Genomic DNA, 18,306 nt, shown 5'->3' on the forward strand with positions numbered 1-18,306 from the left:
AGGAGCAGACTAAGGGTCACCTGATGTGTGCCTTCATGAAAACCTGTGGGAAAGGAGAAGATCCAGGACACTTGGTTGGCTGTTGCCTGCCCCTGCAGGATGCAATAGGCTGGTTTGCCACAAGGGGAAACTAGAATGGCCTTCCATCATGGGATCAATACGTGGGTATTGATCCCAAGCTGCGGTGCAGAGGCTGGATTCAGGCTACAAGTGTGAACAGTAGCTGGGAATAGGGAACAAAAAGCATTTGCTTCTGCACTCTGGGGGCCCTCAGAAGGAGGGAGAGTAGGTACAGTCTAAGAGCATATGCTTCTCATTTTGAGGAATGCTGCCTAAGTGAAATTGAGCGGTTCAAGGAAGTGATGTCTACCTTGCATTGTGGATTAGAACTCCCCAAATCTCTCGACTTTGACCATGTTGGCTGTAGCTGATGGAAACTATAATCTAAAATAACTGAAAGGCACCAAGTTGCCTACCCAGGTATAATAAGGTACAGGTGGAAGTAGTCAGCTCTTCCCAACCTGGTGCCCTCCAGATGTGTTGGAATACAAGTCCCATTAGCCCCAGCCAGCATGGCAACTGGGTATGATAGATGTTGCAGCTTAGACCATCTGAATCACACCAGGTTGAGGAAGACTGGACTAAACTAATGGGAACCCAACTCAGTTCTTCACCACAAGAAGTTTTGTATAACACATGACATTTCTGATGTGGTGATATATTAGCAAGTCTTACTTCAGTATAATATTAGAAAGCCTTACCTCAAATGCCAAAACAGCATCTGTCCTATCCTCCTATTTGCCAATGCTTTCTCTAGCAGGAACCTGGAGAGGGCACAGTCGAGAAAAGGTTCATATTTCAGTACCTGCACAAGCTGCAGAAGATACTGAGCAAGCTCTTCATCACTGAAAGAAGATAAAGAGAATTTGGGTAAACTAGCTTAATCATAAGAAAATGCATTAAATGAAAGGGAGGAAAATGTGCAGTTTGAAATGCATCCAATTAGACAAGTTCTTCATTTATTAGAGCATGGAAGTCAAACAGAGTATGAATATGCCTTCGGACACATATTACTAAAATACCTTTACAAAGTCAATTTAAAAGGTAACCAAAATAAGCAAGCTTTCAAGATCTTTGTTTGATGAAAAATTCTGTAGAGATTGAAAATCTGCACACATATCTGCCAATATATCAGCTAGAAGCTCAGAAAATATTTGATAGCAGTCATATGGATTTGACTTGAGGATAACAAGGCAGCCTTAGTAATTCTGCCTTCCAGCTTCCCTGCACTTCATCACTTCTATAAGACAATGCAAAGTTTCAACTGTTTGCGTTGAAGTGGAAATGGCAAATAATGATTACATCCAACCTCCCCCCTTCCTATTTGTTTCTTCATCTGTTAAAAACAACAAAAAAGAAATTACTGTTGGTGATAAGGCAGGCTCTGCAGAGCAACTACATAGTTTCTTTTACATTGTTATTTATTTTATATTGTTAATTTTATATTGTTATTTTTGTATTTTATTGTATTTTATTGTGTTGTAAGCCGCCCCGAGGCTTCGGCAAGAGGCGGCATAGAAATGTTTTAATTAATTAATTAATTAATTAATTAATAGTGACCATTACTCAAGGCAAAGTGGGCAACACAGAGCCTATGTCCCCTGACACTGCTAAAATTCAGTAGGATAGTGGCAGAATGGCAGTTTTGCTGCCAAATTTTATTGACAAAATGTGATGGAGGCTTAAAGGGGACATATTTAGTTCAACAATGAGCTTGAGTCTTTTTAGGTGTCATTGTAACTTGTGGAGGAATGGGATTTTTTAAATTCTGCACCCTTGCACGGCCTTGGGGTTGTCCACACCTGATTTAAGGGATTTTTCAGCTCAAGAGTACTATAAAAATTAACATGTGGCATGCAAACTCAAATTTTCTCCCCTGAAAGCAAAAAGATTTAATACATTTATTTAGACCTTGAACTACTCAGGCAGACTTGAAAAAGCATACATCTAGATTTCATCAATGGAAAAAGTCCTACTAGAAGTACTACTTCAGTATTACAAGGCTAGTCCAGGATGAGCAGAGATAACCATCTTGTTTACATTTTTGGGAAGTAAAAATATTTTGTTAATAATCTAGCCTTGAAAAAAACAATAAAGTCTCCTATCAATCACTTGTAATATTCTTGAGAAGTCAAGGACATGGCTAACATAGCAATGGGTGATAGCCAAATGGCATTACATTCATAAATTGAAGCTCAGAAAACCAGAGAATTAGGGATTGGGGCGGGGGGTGGGGAGGTACTTGAAGACACTCAGAATTCAACATACGCTATCAGATTGGATATACCCAGTGCTACGTTTACTCAGCATTAACTCCTACTGTGGTTAATGGGTCTTATTCCCAGATAGGTTTGCAAAGGATTGTAAACTCAGTGGCAGACACCAGATTCTAGGCATCTGCTTTGAAACCTGAGATCTTTTTAATGCCTCCTACACTCACCATTCCAACAGTGAAGCCCACATAGCAAAGGAAGACATCTTCTTTCTTGATGAGATACTGCTTCCCAAAGGGAGGACCACCCACTCTGAGCTCCCACCCCCGTTCCAATGGTAAAATGTGATTGTAGCTTGGTTCACAGCTGGACATTAGAGAGGCAGTCCATTTCCTGATTTGGAAGATTTATTTCACTTAGGGTAAAAGTCATAGGGTGTTGTTGTATTTTAACTTTTGAGCTAGTGACTGGAACAAAGTTACCACAAGACTCACCTCATTTGCCTTAAACAGCCCACTGCATATTCTCTTACATACTGATCAGGATAATTGAAATCCAGTAACTCTAATGCTTCTCTGGGAGGCAGTTTGGACCATATCTGAAGAAGAGCTTGAAGCTGTTTAGAAAAAATAAATGCACGTACAAACTCAGTGACCAAACATATGAAGTATCTGAGAATATTTGTGGGCATTTTAATCTTTCCCATGGAAAGGAAGGGGAAATTTGTCCAGTATAGGTTGCTGCTTTGGTACTGTATTTGTCAGCTTCCAGTATAGCTGAAACTAAGAAGGAGAAAAATGGCACAAACTATTCTATTTGTTTCTAGCTTTTCTACTTCCTATTAACTGAAGATGACATAGTTGTTTTCCTTGCTTGTACTAGTGAAGAAATATATGTCTGAAAAAAACCCTTCATTACCCCACTAGCTGTAGCAGCATGGTGTCCTACCAGAGGGCAGAGGAAAGCAAGTTTACTGGCTTGAATACAACTAATGACTGAAATAATGGATGAGAAGGTAGTGAGAAGTATTCAAGGCGAGCCATGACAGATGAGGTAGCAGTGAGGGCATCTTTCTAAGAGAGCTGTAATGATACCGGAAGGACAGAATTGTTAAGGCAGCTATCTGAACTGCCCATATGACTTCCGGTCACGGACAACTTTGTTCAGCCCTGCAGAATTACAGATTCTAGAAACCTTGGCAATTAATTTGGCACAGACTAGCAAATGTTTATGGGAAGGTCAAACATGAAGCATATTCTGTCTTTGTAAACACCTATGGAAAAGGGTTAGGTTAGCTACTTACTTCAGGGTAATTTACTGTGGCTCCCCTCCACCCCCAGAGTTCTGTGTATGAAGCATGTTTTCCTTCCTGGATGTGTTGCGATTTCAATAGCAACAGAAAGATTATGTCATATCATGTTTTGTACAGCAAAAGGCTGCAGGGCTACTGGAACAAAGCAGACTCCATTTTCCCATGGCCTGACAAACTCTGGCACTGGCTTCAGGCATAACCATGTCATTAACTTCCTCCCATGAGATCTCTCCCACTCCAACATTACTGGGGAGACTATGGAGCCATGGGAGAGCAGCAAAGATACTGCTCCTGAAGCAAAGGAACTAGAATCCAGATGAAACTGCAGGACTAAAACATTATTTGAGCAGCTGGGCCACTCTGAATGCACACCTGCACATGTTCAAAGTAAGCATTTATTTTACCAGGTTGCAAGGGTTCCATTTTACCAGAAGGCTCATGTGCATAGTGCTGATTGACTGGTGCCTGTGAGTACAAAGTACGGGTGTATGGATTTTGTTAAATCCTTTCATGGATTGTTAGGAATCTTTCTTCCATCAACCACTCACTGAGGGAATCAGAGACTGTGTATAAGATTTTTTTTTCACAAATGTGAAAATTCCCACAAAGTCATGAATGCACCAAATCCACTGAACTTGGAAAAAGCTGGTCCAGTATGGAATCTGCAGGTCAGTTTCACAGAAATCTGATATCCTTTTAATCTGTTTAAGATTTATCTGGCATTCCTACCTCACTGGCATCTTCAGATCAGTTTTACAATGCTTGTAAACTTGATTCTGCTTTGCAAGAAAAAAAAGGGAAATGAATACGTGCATGTTTGTGCGCCACTTATTTTTTCTTAAAAAGCAGGCAGTAAGGGAGAAGAGTGATACTTGAACCAATATTCACTTTGTTGGTAGGTATGGCTGTCCCACAGAGAATACATAAGCATGGGTTTTCTCCATGGAAGCAATCTGCTGCAACTTGGGTTTTATGTCTCTTTGAACCTCAGCTTATTGTACCCTGGATTTGAGACTGTGTTTCTGGCTTCAAGTGTCTTATTTCTCTGTTGAAAATAGCATTGTAAAGGAAACACTGTGCCTAGCACTGTAAGAAGCATAGGAAACAACTGTTGCTACATATAGGCGTATAGATTACAGTGGAAATATTGCCACTGCTACAGTCATGATTTACAGAAGCAACATGTGAATAAATCGGCCCAGGTGCTGTGCATCGCTGAAGCAACAAATGAATAAACTACACTAGGAGCTGAGCACTGGAAAGACCAAACTGCATGCTGATCTTGCAAGAAAACTTGGATATAACAGATTGTAATAATAACCTTTGACAGAATATTTATGGCATTACTGTATTTCCCAATAGTTGAAAATATGCTAGATACATATCCAATTGTATGCTGCATATAAAATATTGTCTTGTTGCCACTAGGACTACACCCACTTCAAAAATCTTAAAATTAGAGGCAGAGGTTATTCAACTAGAAAATGTTAAGTGATATGACCCTTAGAGGAAACCAGAGCTCAATGACCTGAGAAGGAGCCAAGAAGATTCCAAAAATACAGCCAATTCTTGTTTACATTCCTCCTCTGAGCTTGAATTAGGAGGGAAATGCTGACCAGCTAGATCAACATCCCAGGTGGGTACCGACTGATCTAAATGTGATGGTCAGAGGCCAATGAGGGGACTTGTCACATCTGGGCAGAAAGCTTTCCTTTGTTAAACCAAAACAACAATACTAAGTCTGCAGCGCAATCCAAGGCAATGATTCTCAGCACTTTTAAATCCATGGTAAGCAGAGAAGATACTTAAACTGAGAGAGATAGTATAGAGTTCAGGAGCCCTTTTCTTTATTAACGGAAAGAATGTAAGCAAATTAATGAACTAACTACTCTTCACATCTTCTCAGTGCACTATGCTGAAAGTTGTTGTGCATTATCTTCTAGTCACAACAAAAAGGGTGGAGGGAATTTCAAGAAGACCTTCCTGCTGCAGTTATACCCTAGTACAAACCACAGGAGAGTCCACATTCACTGCACTACGACAGAAGGTTGCATCTGGTCTAAAATGCAGGGACTTGCAATTGGTACTCAGCATTCTTCAGTGTGATAAGAACAGAAACAAACTGAAAGGAGGTACATTTCCATAAGCATGTGGTTTTCTGGTTGGATATTAATTTGCTAGAATGATTAAGGTTTGTGCCTCTTATATATAACCACAAGTCCACAGAGTGTTTAAAGCATTAGGTAATACCCCAAAAATATAGAAATATTTTATTTGGTATGCTTACTTTTACAGTTTGGAAGGCCAGCCTTCCAAACAGCAACAATCTTGACTTAATTCTGCATGTTTTTCCATAGAAGGTTTGATGGAAAAGCCTCCAACATAATGTCAATTTGGTTACAACTCCATGCATGCTCCCAGAACTCAGTCAGACTTACTTCAAAGTAAACATGGATAGGACTGGACTTTATGTTGGTTTGCTGCTGAAGTGGGAGGCAGGGGCGGGGGCGTATGGGGTTGAGTTCTTTCTCTTATTGTTGAGTTTTAAATTGTGTTTAAATTATTTGATGCTGTTCTTTTAAACTTGGTTATATTATTATCAGCTGCCTTTGGCAACATTCCACCATTAGTGGAAAGGCAGAATAAAATTCAAACAAGAAACACCACCACCATGGAAAAAGAAGATGTATTCAGTGGTGGTTTGTCTGAAAAACAGCTGTACCAAATAAATCATAACCTGCCATGTTCTTACACAAACAAAATTGCTCCTATTATAGGCCTGATATTACTATTGCTACAAAGATCTTTCTACTGGCCTCACCTGAGCAACATCTTCAAGCTTGTTCCATTTTATCGAGAGCAACAACTTTGGCAGTGATTGTGGAAAATTTTCACGACAGTCATACCGTAAAGTCCAAATTAGATCCATCTCATTTTCACACAGTTGAGATAAGGGGTCCCGTTCCATTATCTCCTTTAACTCAATGTGGAACTTTTTGCCACCGCGGCCCTAAAAAGACAACAGTTGTTATAAGGTCAAGAATTGTCATTTGCAAATTGCACAGGTGCATTTAGGCAATTTTGTCCTATTCATATACTGCATGTCCAAAATACAGAAGGATAGAACAGGGTGAATTCATTCCTACATATTTTAAATTACATGTATTTTTACAAGCTCCACACTCTTCATGAGTGTTAATCCTGAACTTCACAATGAACTCCACTAGAGGGCAATATTGTTATTTTCTGTTTAATCTAAGTAACATTTCTTCTTAGCCAGGATGAAGACTGGTATTTACTTTGTGCACAATGTTGATTTAAATTAAGATGTGAATAATTTAAAAGAAAATAATGAAGCAGATTATGAAAAGGAACATCAGTGTATGAAGTCAAAACCTAGTCTTAGAATGTATTCAGAGAGGTGAGATGGTTTCTGCAGGGCCTGGGAGGGAGGATCTGAAGTTGGGTCTCCCTGTTTGATGGACCTCCATCCTCTGTCTCCACCCATAGATGGTGAATCCAAAAAATTCTATGCCCTCCCAGCCTTCATTATTTTTAAACTTTACAGTTATAGGAGATTATAGTCACACTACTCACATTTGTGATTCCTAGTTTTGGCTGAAATCCTTTGAGGTTGCCTGTAGCTCTCCAGATATGGAGGATTATCAGGTTCCTATGCAAGGTGGGAGAAGCAGGGAAGCAAAGGTGACCTGCAGAATTCTCCCACCCTGCAAAGCAGCTAGATAGTTTATTCTGGCCATCTAACTGTGACACTTTGGAGGGGGAGAGAAGGGCTCTGCAATGGCAATGCTGCCAGAATATGTTATATCTTGGTGGCACTGGCACTGGTCGCTCCTGCCCCCTAAATTCCATCTGTGAGGTTGCTCATTCAGCCTTAGAAAAGCTGCTGAGCACTGCAGAATGAAAACGGTTCTTTCTGTGCTGTGTGTGTGTGTATGTGAAAGATCTGAATGTGAATTCCCAGCTCCGATGACTGCATCTTTTCTGACCTTGAACCTGGAAATCCAAATTATCCTATGGCCCTCTAGCTGATGCTGAAATCCACAGCATCACTCTGTTCCACCCATTTTTAAACTATTGCCAAAGTGTAAGCAGTCCTTTATAATATTCAGTGGAATGCAAGAGGAGACAGTGAGGCAGGGCAAGTGAAAGGGTTTTGTTTACGCTTTCTAAATGAAATATAATTTGAAAAGACAGAATAATTATGTTAAGATTTAAATAGATGATTGCCTAATGCAAGTGCCTAGCATTACACAAACAACAATAACAGGAGAAAATAAATGTTTTCCCCCAGCTTTTAAATGGGAAAAGAGCATTGTTTCACCTTTGATACTTACTGCCATAGCAGAACATTCACTGTTTCTTGCAATTTCAGCTGCTTTTTCAAGTATCTGTGAAAGTGGTAAAGAAATACTGGAAATCTGACATAGATGGTACTGGATTAAAGATCATGAACTAGGATCAATGTATCATCTCTGCTCTTAGAAAACTCATGCAAGACAAGCAAACAAAAACAAATGCAAAATGTAACATGTTCCATCCCCCCTTTGCAAAGTACAATGTACATTTATACATTATGCCACTATATTTATGTCTCACAACTATATAAACAGAATGCATAATTAAACATGGACCAGACAGACCTTTTGAAAATATAGCATTCTTCTAACAGAACAGCAGCAAACAGCCAGAAATACTAAAATAATTAGCCCCAAAGAATCTAGAATATAAAGCAGCATATTTCCTGAAAATGCCAGATTTGTATGTTCGTCTTTAACCAGGGAAACACATTTCTCTATCATTTTACAGTTATATATCCTTAATCTAAAATCCTTCATGAATTTAATGTCCTTAACAGACTTGCCTTGCCATGAGTGACACAAATAAAATGAACATGGGTGTCATCTTAGCCCAAATTCCACACTGGTCTCTAATCTGGGTGGAATTTCTTATCTAGTTCTCAAACCAGAATCAATCTGTGGCATCCATATGTTTTGGACTACAGCTCCTACCAAAATGGACAATGGATAGAGATGATGGGAGTTTTAGTCCAAAACATTTGAAAAGAACCAGATTGGGGAAGGCTGTTCAACAGGGAACTTAAAATCTCTGTCTTTTTTACTCTAAGAATGCTAGAAATTATTTGAACAAGAATCCTCTGTCTTGAAAACAAGTAGACATTCGAACTACTTTCACTATGCTTTACCAGGAGCCCTCCGTATGTTTTGGAGCATAACTTCCATAATCCCCAACTGTTCACTATGCTGTCTGATGTGAGTAATCTAAACCAACTAGAAGGAGTCGAGCCCCGCTTTAGAGTAAATCAGTAAAGGGGCACACGTGAACCCCATTACACACTGAAAACACACAAGACAGATAGATCCTGGCTAGAAATGTCCTCTGCCCCATGACATGCCCACCAGCATGGTAGTGGAAGATGTACCATGCAGGCAGGTGCACATAAAAGGCCTCCATACAAGAGACACTTCGAGTACTGTCTTGAAAACAAGTAGGCTGGGACACTGTATCATTTAAAGGGGGTGGAATTTAATGGAATTAATGGGAGCCACTTCATGACCCCGTAATGTCATACTGTGTGACCCTCTCCCCCACAATCAATCTGTCTTCAGTTTATAGCTAACAAAGAGGTGTTTAAATGAAGCCTGGCATAAGCAGACTCTGATAACAGGACACTTAAACAGAGGCTTCCCAATCAGCAGCTACAAGGCATGTATCATTTCTGATCCACATTACACAAAGGAATAATATAGGGGAGAACATTAACATAAAAATAAAGGGATTGCTAAACTGTACTACAAGAGTCTTATTTGTCCAAACACATTCCAAATATTATGCCTCTTGCTCTTTCAATTCTAACTATTCTCTTCAACCAGGTGCCCCTAAAGGAAAGTCTCAGCAATTCCTGAAATATGCTGGACCAAATGAACCTTTTTAGTGCACTTTTGAGGTCCCCCCTCTCACTCAAGAAGATGACTGAATACATTGGTATGACACTTTAAAATATACACATTAAGGAGTTTGACCCAGAAATATTCAAGCAAAACTGCTCCTTCTCACTACTACAGCCACCTACACATCATCAAAAGCTACTCCTGAAGGCCAAGAAACTTTCTGGAATGGGGCTCAATAGGGCACTTGTAGCAGCAGCACAAGGAAAACACAGTACAGCACAACACAACAAAAGCCAACACTGGTGGAGCTTCCTTTCAAAGACAGAAGTGCTTTTCCACTTCTGAAACACATCTCTGGATCCAAGCATATGCATGTAGAATAGGAGACAGAAAGAGATGAACACTCCAAACTGTTTTCCAAATCCAGTTGACATTCTGTGGATATTTAAGTGGCATTTATCTATTACAACTGTCAAAATTTTACAAGAAATTAATAAGTTCATTTGTGAAGTTAGATCGGGTGGATTCAGAAGAAAACATGGAGAACAAGTAAATGCTATTTTACCTTATCAAAGGGAGGGTAATAAATAGGCATTTTTGAATACTCTTGAAATCTTATCTGCAGTGCTGTTGCATTTTCAGTGTAAGGATTGGTTTGTACTGTTCCCATTGGATTCAACATTTCTTCAAGTTCATCTAGATAACCAGAATATAAATATTGTGTTAATATTTAAGGCCATTCAATTGCCAGCTTATATAAAATTCAGGACTCCTCTTGCTATGTTTTCCATGTTTAATGTATGCTATAAACGTGGTTAGGCCGAATGAACAGCAGTATCTCCAAGGGTACCAAGCAGAACACCATAGCAGAAGTTCTACATAAATACATCCCACCTAATCTTCTGTATAACTCTAATTAAGAAGTTATGTGAAAGATGCATGGCTCTGAACAAGCTGAATTAGTAGGTCTGGTATATTTCTATTTTGAATGGAGATTTGCTCTATGCAAGAGTAGTTGCTTTGTCTTGTGTTGATACTAATTCCTGTCTGTGTTAGTCACCACGGAGAAGGAACTGGTACCAAAAAATCCATTTAGACAATATGATACAGCACAATTCTATCAATTCTATCATAATTAAATGAGCTTGCTCAGCATTCTGTCTTTGTCTCATGTGTGTGTGTTTGCATACTCCATCCATCCATCACCCCACTCTCAAACAAACAGAAATACTTGATGCAAAATGTTTGTCATATCATGACTGAGGCCAGCCTGCTCTTCAAGTGATGTCTAGATTATTTTTTTTTTTTTGCATTGTCTTCTTCTCTTCATCTTCTCCAATACCAAATGCATTATGCTTTAAGATATAAATTACCCTGTCCAAACTGTATGTGTGTCTCATACAACAAAATTCATAATAGAATATAGCAGATATACCGTGATAGAAGTGACAACAGTACTAATTGGACTCTATCCAGGATTACCCCCATTGTGCTTGATTTCAAGCTCTAATGCAGACCCCAATGAGAAATGCAGGATGTGTAACTAGCTTCATGATCCAACTAACTTCATGATTACCAATCATGAGCATGTTAATGCAGCTATCATTAAATGCATAGACTGGATGGATACTTATTTAGATGGAAAGAGACTGAAAACCCTATGCAAACACTTTATGACATATTCTTTGAGTGGGGAACTTGGGGATGCTCATGTTGACCCCACTCCTCCTGACCTTCTTATATTGACTGGGTGGCTTAAAGAGCATCTATATCTGTGTTTGGCTGTATGCAGTTACAATCCTGGAAGAGAGCAGGAACTCCATACAACCATGGTTCCCAGCTGCAAGGTGTAAGAACTTTTAGCTGATCACAGTTACAGACTCTAAGGCTGGGGTAGAGGCCCCTGCTCCCTCCACACTTACAGTTCCATAACACTTGCACAATGTTTATGGTATTTAGTGGACTTGTGAACTAGGGAGGTTTGAAATAATGAATGGGCAGGCACATGGATTACTTTCCCCTTTGAAACCAAGTAATAAGCACAGGTCAATACTGTGGTTTGGCACAATTTTACCAGCAATTTGTGGTAAAAGGGTGGGGATTTAACTTTTGTGCCCATTTTTTTCTTTAAAAAGAAAGTGAGCAATTCAAATTCAGAGATGATGATAAATCCTAGCAATACCATCAGAAAACAGATTCAGTTTTATTACACTTTCAGCAGAAAACACATTCAGTTATATTACACTTTCAGAACAAAATAATTCATTTTAAGAGATCTCAGAAGTTGCCAAAAAGGGAAAAACATTCAGTCAGCACAAACTAGTGAATTAATAAAGACAGTTTAAATAGGAATCATTGAATGTTTTCCTACAGATTGTCCCAATGGCTACTAGAGGTCTATTCAAATCCAAGTTATTTTATGCATGAAACCAAAATTCTGCCTTCATTTTGTTGAAAATACTGTTTTGTCCAAAGCCAAACCAGATGATTCAGTTAAAAATACAGGGCTTGAAATGTATGATAATTTGTTTTGAGGGGTGAGAAATTTAAAATGCTTAGCAAACCAGTGTGAAATAAAGGTGGTGTTTTGGTTCTGTATTGAACTGCAAGTGATTTAATATGAGGAAAGAATGTGAACTAAGTACTAGTATGAAAAATCCAGGTATCCACTTAAACACCAGCACTAACATAAGGACCTCTGGATCAACTCCAATAATGTTTGCTAGAACAACAGATTTCCCAGAGAATCCTGGATCACCAGCTAACACTGTTGTTGCTGCGTGATGTTCCTCTTATGCTAGTGCAGTAGAATTTTCATTTATTATAATATACTGCCCAAATATCTCCTAGAAAATACAAAACCCTCCTGGTAACATGAAACCTGAATGCCAAACCACTCTTGCATTGTGTGAATGCACACTTTCAGCTTGCTGTCTCTTTTCATATGTGTGGCAGAATGCTGCTAGGAAATGAAGCTTCCTGTGGTGAAATGCTCATTATAGGAACTGTTTTCAGAAATTCCTTCATGCTTACACTAAATGCATGGAAGGAAACTGGAATGTGCTTTCTGGCACTCCCTGTTCATCACATGGCATTCTCCCACATCTTAAGTGCACACATGGAGGGAATATCTGAAGAGGATCACCATAGATTTCATGGAATCTGTCCATTTGACTGAAAGCCAAGAAGGAGTGGTGTTAGATTGGACAGATATCTTGGAATTTGGGTCCCTGAGTCTAATTTGGTTTTTGGAGGATGCTTCATGATCTGGGACAATGACACAGAAAGTGTTGCAATGTATTACATGGCCCACTGAAGCAGCCACCATAGGGAAAATGTTTCCCTTTGTAGAAACATTTGTAGAAACATGTCAACTGAAGGTTGCTCCCACTAATATTTTTTTCATATTATATATGTATTCACAACCATTAATTGCAAACTTTCATCTGTTCATGTGCTCAGAGTACACCAGATTACATAACAGACAAAAAGTATAGTGCAGTCTAACCCTATGCAACTTTCATTCCCTTCAGAGGAGCTTTGTGAGGGACCCAAACAGGCCAACCCCTGAAATGAATGGAGACTGCAAAGTAGTTTTCATGGAAAATGAAAGAAGAAACTTACAAATTACAAGGTAAATCTTACCAGGAAAGGATGACCAGCTGTGCAGTGTGAAATCGCCCGTTTTCAACTGTCCTTTAAAATCAAACACCATAGTATTGACCCATGCTACAGGATAGTGCTGCAGTGAAAAAGCATAGTGTTTGTAGATGCATTCAAAATCTGAAGATAGTAAAATAATATGCATGCACACACAGTGGCATAACAGAGATTTAAAAAGGCACCAAGATACTGACAGAGAAAAATTCTGAAAGCCAGTATAGTGTGGGGAGCTGGGGTAGCATAAGAGCTACCATGGGTCAGTCATACTCTCAGGTTATTTCACAGGGTTGCTCTGAGAACAAAGGGAAAGGCATGTATGGTATCTGGAGAGCCCCTGGAGGGCAGGAGACATATGCATGCATTAAAATAAATTGAAATATAACCCCAGTCCTCCGTCAGCTTCACTGGCTCCCTACTGAAGTCCGGGCCCAATTCAAGGTGTTGGTTATGACCTATAAAGCCCTTAACAGCTTGGGACCTGGTTATCTAAAGGAACGTCTGCATCCATATATGCCCTCCTGCCCCCTACGATTGGCAGCGGATGCCCTTCTCCGGGAACCCTCCATGAAGGATATTAGGAAGGTGAGTACCCGGAGGAGGGCCTTTTCTGCAGTGGTACCCCACCTATGGAAAGCGCTCCCCAGAGATGTCCGCCTGGCACCGTCATTATTTGCTTTTCGGCGCCAGGCAAAGACCTTTTTATTTAAAAGTTATTTTAACTGTTAATTTATTATTATTGTATTTATAGATTTTAATATATAGCCAAGAGGGTACCAGTTTTTAAATTATTAATTGTATTTTTATGTCTGTTGTGAGCTGCCTCGAGGCTTTGTTGCGATGGGGGCGGCATAGAAATGTTTTAAATAAATAAATAAATAAATAAAATATACACAAAAGTGTTTTTTTACAGTTAGGCATGACTAACTTGAACTAGTTAGGGTTGAAGCTGAATGTTCACAAGAGGAAAGTAATAAATGTATTAAAGCAAAATAGGGTTGGATAGTATACCCTATTCATCTGCCAAACCTGCTGGATGGCTCACACACATGCAATTAGATGTATTTTTCCCTGTTCTGGGTCCTTGAAAATTTTTTAGAAGATACAACACTTATTTTGTACAGTTCAGACTTTCAGTTTGGAGTTCAGAATTTTTTAAAAATGTATGGGAATGAAAGTATGCAAAACATACAGTGACTTTCCAGTACAATGAGCAGAAATGTAAAGAAGAAATTAAATAAATCCATTACCACTTTCCCGGCTTTCCTAATGGTCTGGTATTTGGGTGGATTAAGTGGCCTGCCTGACTTTTTATTTTTCATCACAGCATAAACCACAAAGCACAGCCTAGCCATTCTTGGCAAATCGCAGACGCTGATATCAAATTCCAAGGGTTCATTCCAAACATGGTCATTTCTCCCAGATATTTCTGAGCTTACGATAGGCTTACAAAGGAGCTCAGTTCCGTGGAAGAGACCAGCCCTGACATGAACCTGTGAGAGAGACATGACAGGAAAGTATCCAAGTGCATTCCATAGATCTAACAAATAATAATAAGGATTATTAATCTTGAAACATTTCCTGCTTTAAAAAAGAAAGAAAAATACAGATTTGGTGTTCTCATGCTAGTACGTGCTGGTATATTAACTACACTAAACATCTAAGCTATCTGTGTGCATCACTAAGAAAACCTACTTGTAATTATTTTTGCTGCTCAGGATTAGTCATGAACTTTGGCAATTAGGAGAGGTGATGCTGACAAGAAGCATAACTAATTCCACTGTAAGAAAGCAGATTTATTATACACATCTTTCACCTTGTATTTCTGGAACAGGGATGATGATTAAGGATGCCCTTTGAGTCTTTGGAGGCAATTTATCACAACTGGAAAATGGATTTGATGTGGAGAATAAATAAATATGCATGCAATTAGTTTTGAATGCATTTAGAATAGTGTGTCTTGCTAATATATACAGCGACCTAAAGGAACGATACTTTGACACATTCTACAAATGCTGTTTTTCAAGCTACCATCAAGAAAATAGCTTTTGATTTTTCCCTTTTCAATATACTAATGAACTCTGTGAATGATAGCTGGCACTTTTTCTGAAACCCATTTTTTGAAAAAAGTAACACAAGCAAAAATATTAGCCTTAACCAGGACTGACTGAATTCTGCGTAGGTCTTAGCACTAACATGAAGTGCCTCTGAATTTAATGGCTTATTAATGACAACTTTTTCTGGATTATGCTGAGGGAAGTTTAAATACAGGCTTGCAATGCAATATTAATTCCTGGAATTTGGGAAATATGAAATTGTCATATGTATTATCACACCACTTACCCGTCTTGCTAGGAGGGTCTATAGCTTTTTCAACCCACCCCTTTTTTAGAATCATAGTGTGAATCTATGTTTATTTTTTTCAGGAAAAAATTGTTTTGGGTTGTATTCAATTCTAGTAGAAAAGTTCACAATGTGGTGTTTTATTACTGTTATCAGTCACACAAGTACTAATGAAACAACTAGCACAAGAAATGTTAAGTATTATGAAGTTTTAATGAACAATGGAAGTGCTTGGGAAGCCATTACACAAGTACTGGAGGAAAATGTCGTTTCTTCAAACAGTAGTAGAGCTTTGCTCTAATGGAATGACACCATTAGACACATCTCATTCTTAGGATTAGATTAATATTTCTATAATTCTATTCAAACAGTTAACAGGTTTACAATAAACATGTTTCTTAAGTATAGCTTCATGGCAATCTAAAGACAAGAAATCAGTTCTACTTAGAAATTACTATCTTTGTGTTATTTTCCACATACAGAAATATGAATTCATGTTTGTTCAAAGCGATTTATCTCTAAGGTCACTGAATTTTAATGTAATGCCAGTAAACCCTCTGAAACAATGCATTTTTTTTGGTCTTCCCTGCAATGAAAGTTTATTCATTGACTTAATTGTATGCCAAACAAAGTAAAGAAAATGCATGCAGCTGTTACAGTGGCAAAATGCCTAATAAGGCCTACATGTAACTGAGCAACAAGTCCTTCTATGTTTAAACTGAGGTCTAAATTTTGTCAATATTCAGCATCTTTTATAAACCAACTGTATAACATAATGCTGAAGAAGGATCAAGTCATTTATAAGCTGAAAATGCATCAAACATTTATAAAAACCATGTACTGATATCTCAAATTATAAATTATTCATAACTTTTCATTTCAGTTAAATTTGCAAATCCATAAGAAGAATTTCACATATCATCTTTATGCTGAAATAATTCCATTCACACTGACATGTTAAAGGGGAATAGAGCACCACTGAAAAGCTCTTAATTATGGTTCAGCCAGAGATTCCAGTAAATTATCAACTGCATTAAGGACAAGTACATAGAGGAAATCAAGGTGATTATTCTAATTTGTGCTTCTTTAAATAACCAAATCAAATGGGGTTGGGACATGCAAAAAATGTGGGAAAATGCTTAGCATGACTAGTGGAACCATTTCTTACAGTTAATCATACTTACTTTGGCAGTTTCTTCTGTGTTCAACTTGTTGCCATTTACCAGAATAACTTTGAAAGGGTGACTGATATCCCATACACTTTGAATTGCCTGTGGTACAAAAGAAACAGCACTGTGAGATTTTTAGGTTCATTGAAAAGAGTATATTTTCAAGATCATGCTGTTTGAAAAATCTTATAGTCTACTAGGAGTATCATCCTAATCTGCAGATCTGTCAGCTGGAGAGATTTTGGATGCAGACAGGATTTCTAATGGGACAGGTATGACACATGAGTCCTTTGCAGCACCCTGCTCTACCTACAGATGTTCTGTGGGTCTAAGTCTTCTTCCAATGATAAGTCATGGTGCAGAACATTCTGTGGTGTGTGTGAGGGTGGCCTTTGATCTACAGTTTCAAAGCCCCTTCATTTTCTGAGAGACCCAAGATGATCCATGAATTTAGTCTGGAGTTTCTGTAGTGAATTTTTCCTCCAGTGGCTTCAAATGGAAGAAGCTTCCAAAATAACCAAGCCCAATGGGTCTGTTTCCAGAAAAAAAATGTTGGCCAACTCATCTGCCACTTTGTTCCCTCCTGCTCTCCCCATATTCAAAGGGCTGCTCTATAAATCCTTAATTAGTCTCTCCCTTTGGTGAAGAATGGCATTTATGTAGCTTAGGAAACAAACATTGATCAGAAGACATAGCAAATTTAAGTTGCCTTTTAGGTAATCACTTTGTACCTTCTACATATGATGCAAATACTCTTAAACAGAATCATTTAAAGCACCCCATTCCCTTGAACTCACACGCAATTTCTTGGGGGGTAGAGGAAGAGGCGGGTTTAATTGCTTTCGATTTATGGCAGCTTCTGTGGCAACCATTTCTTGGTCACACATTTTTTTTATGGTGCTGCATTCAACAAGAGTCAGCTGAGGAAGAGCTCTGTTCAACACACAATGATGAATATACTGAGAAAAGAAGAGATAAAAATGCGTTATTTGCATGCTGAAAATGAAACATCACGTCCTTAAGAAATAATTTAACTAGAGAAAAGAGCATACTATATACTTTAAAAAGCAATAGGCAGCTTAAATACATCATTATTTCTGGACAACTTGGCACCTAGGATTCTTAAAGCCCACAGTATAGGTATAGTATAACGATGGGAAGACTTTAGTATGTATAAGAGGGGAGTTATGGCTGTGCTTATACTCTGTACATTTCCCGAAATCAGCTAGTTGACTACTACATGAACAGGATGAAGTACGTGAACAGGTCTTTGATTTGATTCAGTAAAACTCTTCTTATGTTTATATACTCCTTTTTTTTAAACTAGAACCCTAAGATCCACCAACCAGACCTTGGTTCCAAAGACATACCTTAGAATTCAAGAACAGAATCCCTCTGAGCTAGAGTCTATGCTTTTGTTAAATCCATTATATCTGCCTTCGGTGAACTGTCAGGCATCTTTACATCTTTTGCTCCATCATCTTCTCACTGATACAATTGCATTTTTATGTGATGGATGGGAATTTGTTCCATTTGTTCAAATGCACACTAGCACAACTATGCATCCATGCAAGTACAAACAGTGCAAGGGTGTGTCTGCACAAGTCCCTCAATAC

The 18,306-nt window shown here is 38.6% G+C and overlaps 1 protein-coding gene across 5 annotated transcripts in view; it reads right to left on the minus strand.

Moving 5' to 3' along the window:
* Nucleotides 1-18,306, minus strand: part of PIK3CB (phosphatidylinositol-4,5-bisphosphate 3-kinase catalytic subunit beta) — an 80,674-nt gene that overhangs the window by 21,041 nt on the left and 41,327 nt on the right. For 4 of the 5 annotated variants that reach the window (XM_044433060.1, XM_044433059.1, XM_044433061.1 and 1 more), the window contains 9 exons: nucleotides 17,488-17,649; nucleotides 16,706-16,792; nucleotides 14,429-14,671; nucleotides 13,164-13,260; nucleotides 10,084-10,214; nucleotides 7,944-7,997; nucleotides 6,407-6,595; nucleotides 2,768-2,889; nucleotides 762-905 (listed from right to left, as the gene is read on the minus strand). In XM_044433060.1, the coding sequence (XP_044288995.1) occupies nucleotides 762-905; nucleotides 2,768-2,889; nucleotides 6,407-6,595; nucleotides 7,944-7,997; nucleotides 10,084-10,214; nucleotides 13,164-13,260; nucleotides 14,429-14,671; nucleotides 16,706-16,792; nucleotides 17,488-17,649 (1,229 nt within the window). The remainder of the gene's footprint in view (nucleotides 1-761; nucleotides 906-2,767; nucleotides 2,890-6,406; nucleotides 6,596-7,943; nucleotides 7,998-10,083; nucleotides 10,215-13,163; nucleotides 13,261-14,428; nucleotides 14,672-16,705; nucleotides 16,793-17,487; nucleotides 17,650-18,306) is intronic. The other variant, XM_044433062.1, reaches the window with a different exon arrangement.

This window comes from Varanus komodoensis, unplaced genomic scaffold (assembly GCF_004798865.1).
Source record: "Varanus komodoensis strain SLA01 unplaced genomic scaffold, ASM479886v1 scaffold25, whole genome shotgun sequence".
In the NCBI taxonomy this organism is placed as follows: domain Eukaryota; kingdom Metazoa; phylum Chordata; class Lepidosauria; order Squamata; family Varanidae; genus Varanus; species Varanus komodoensis.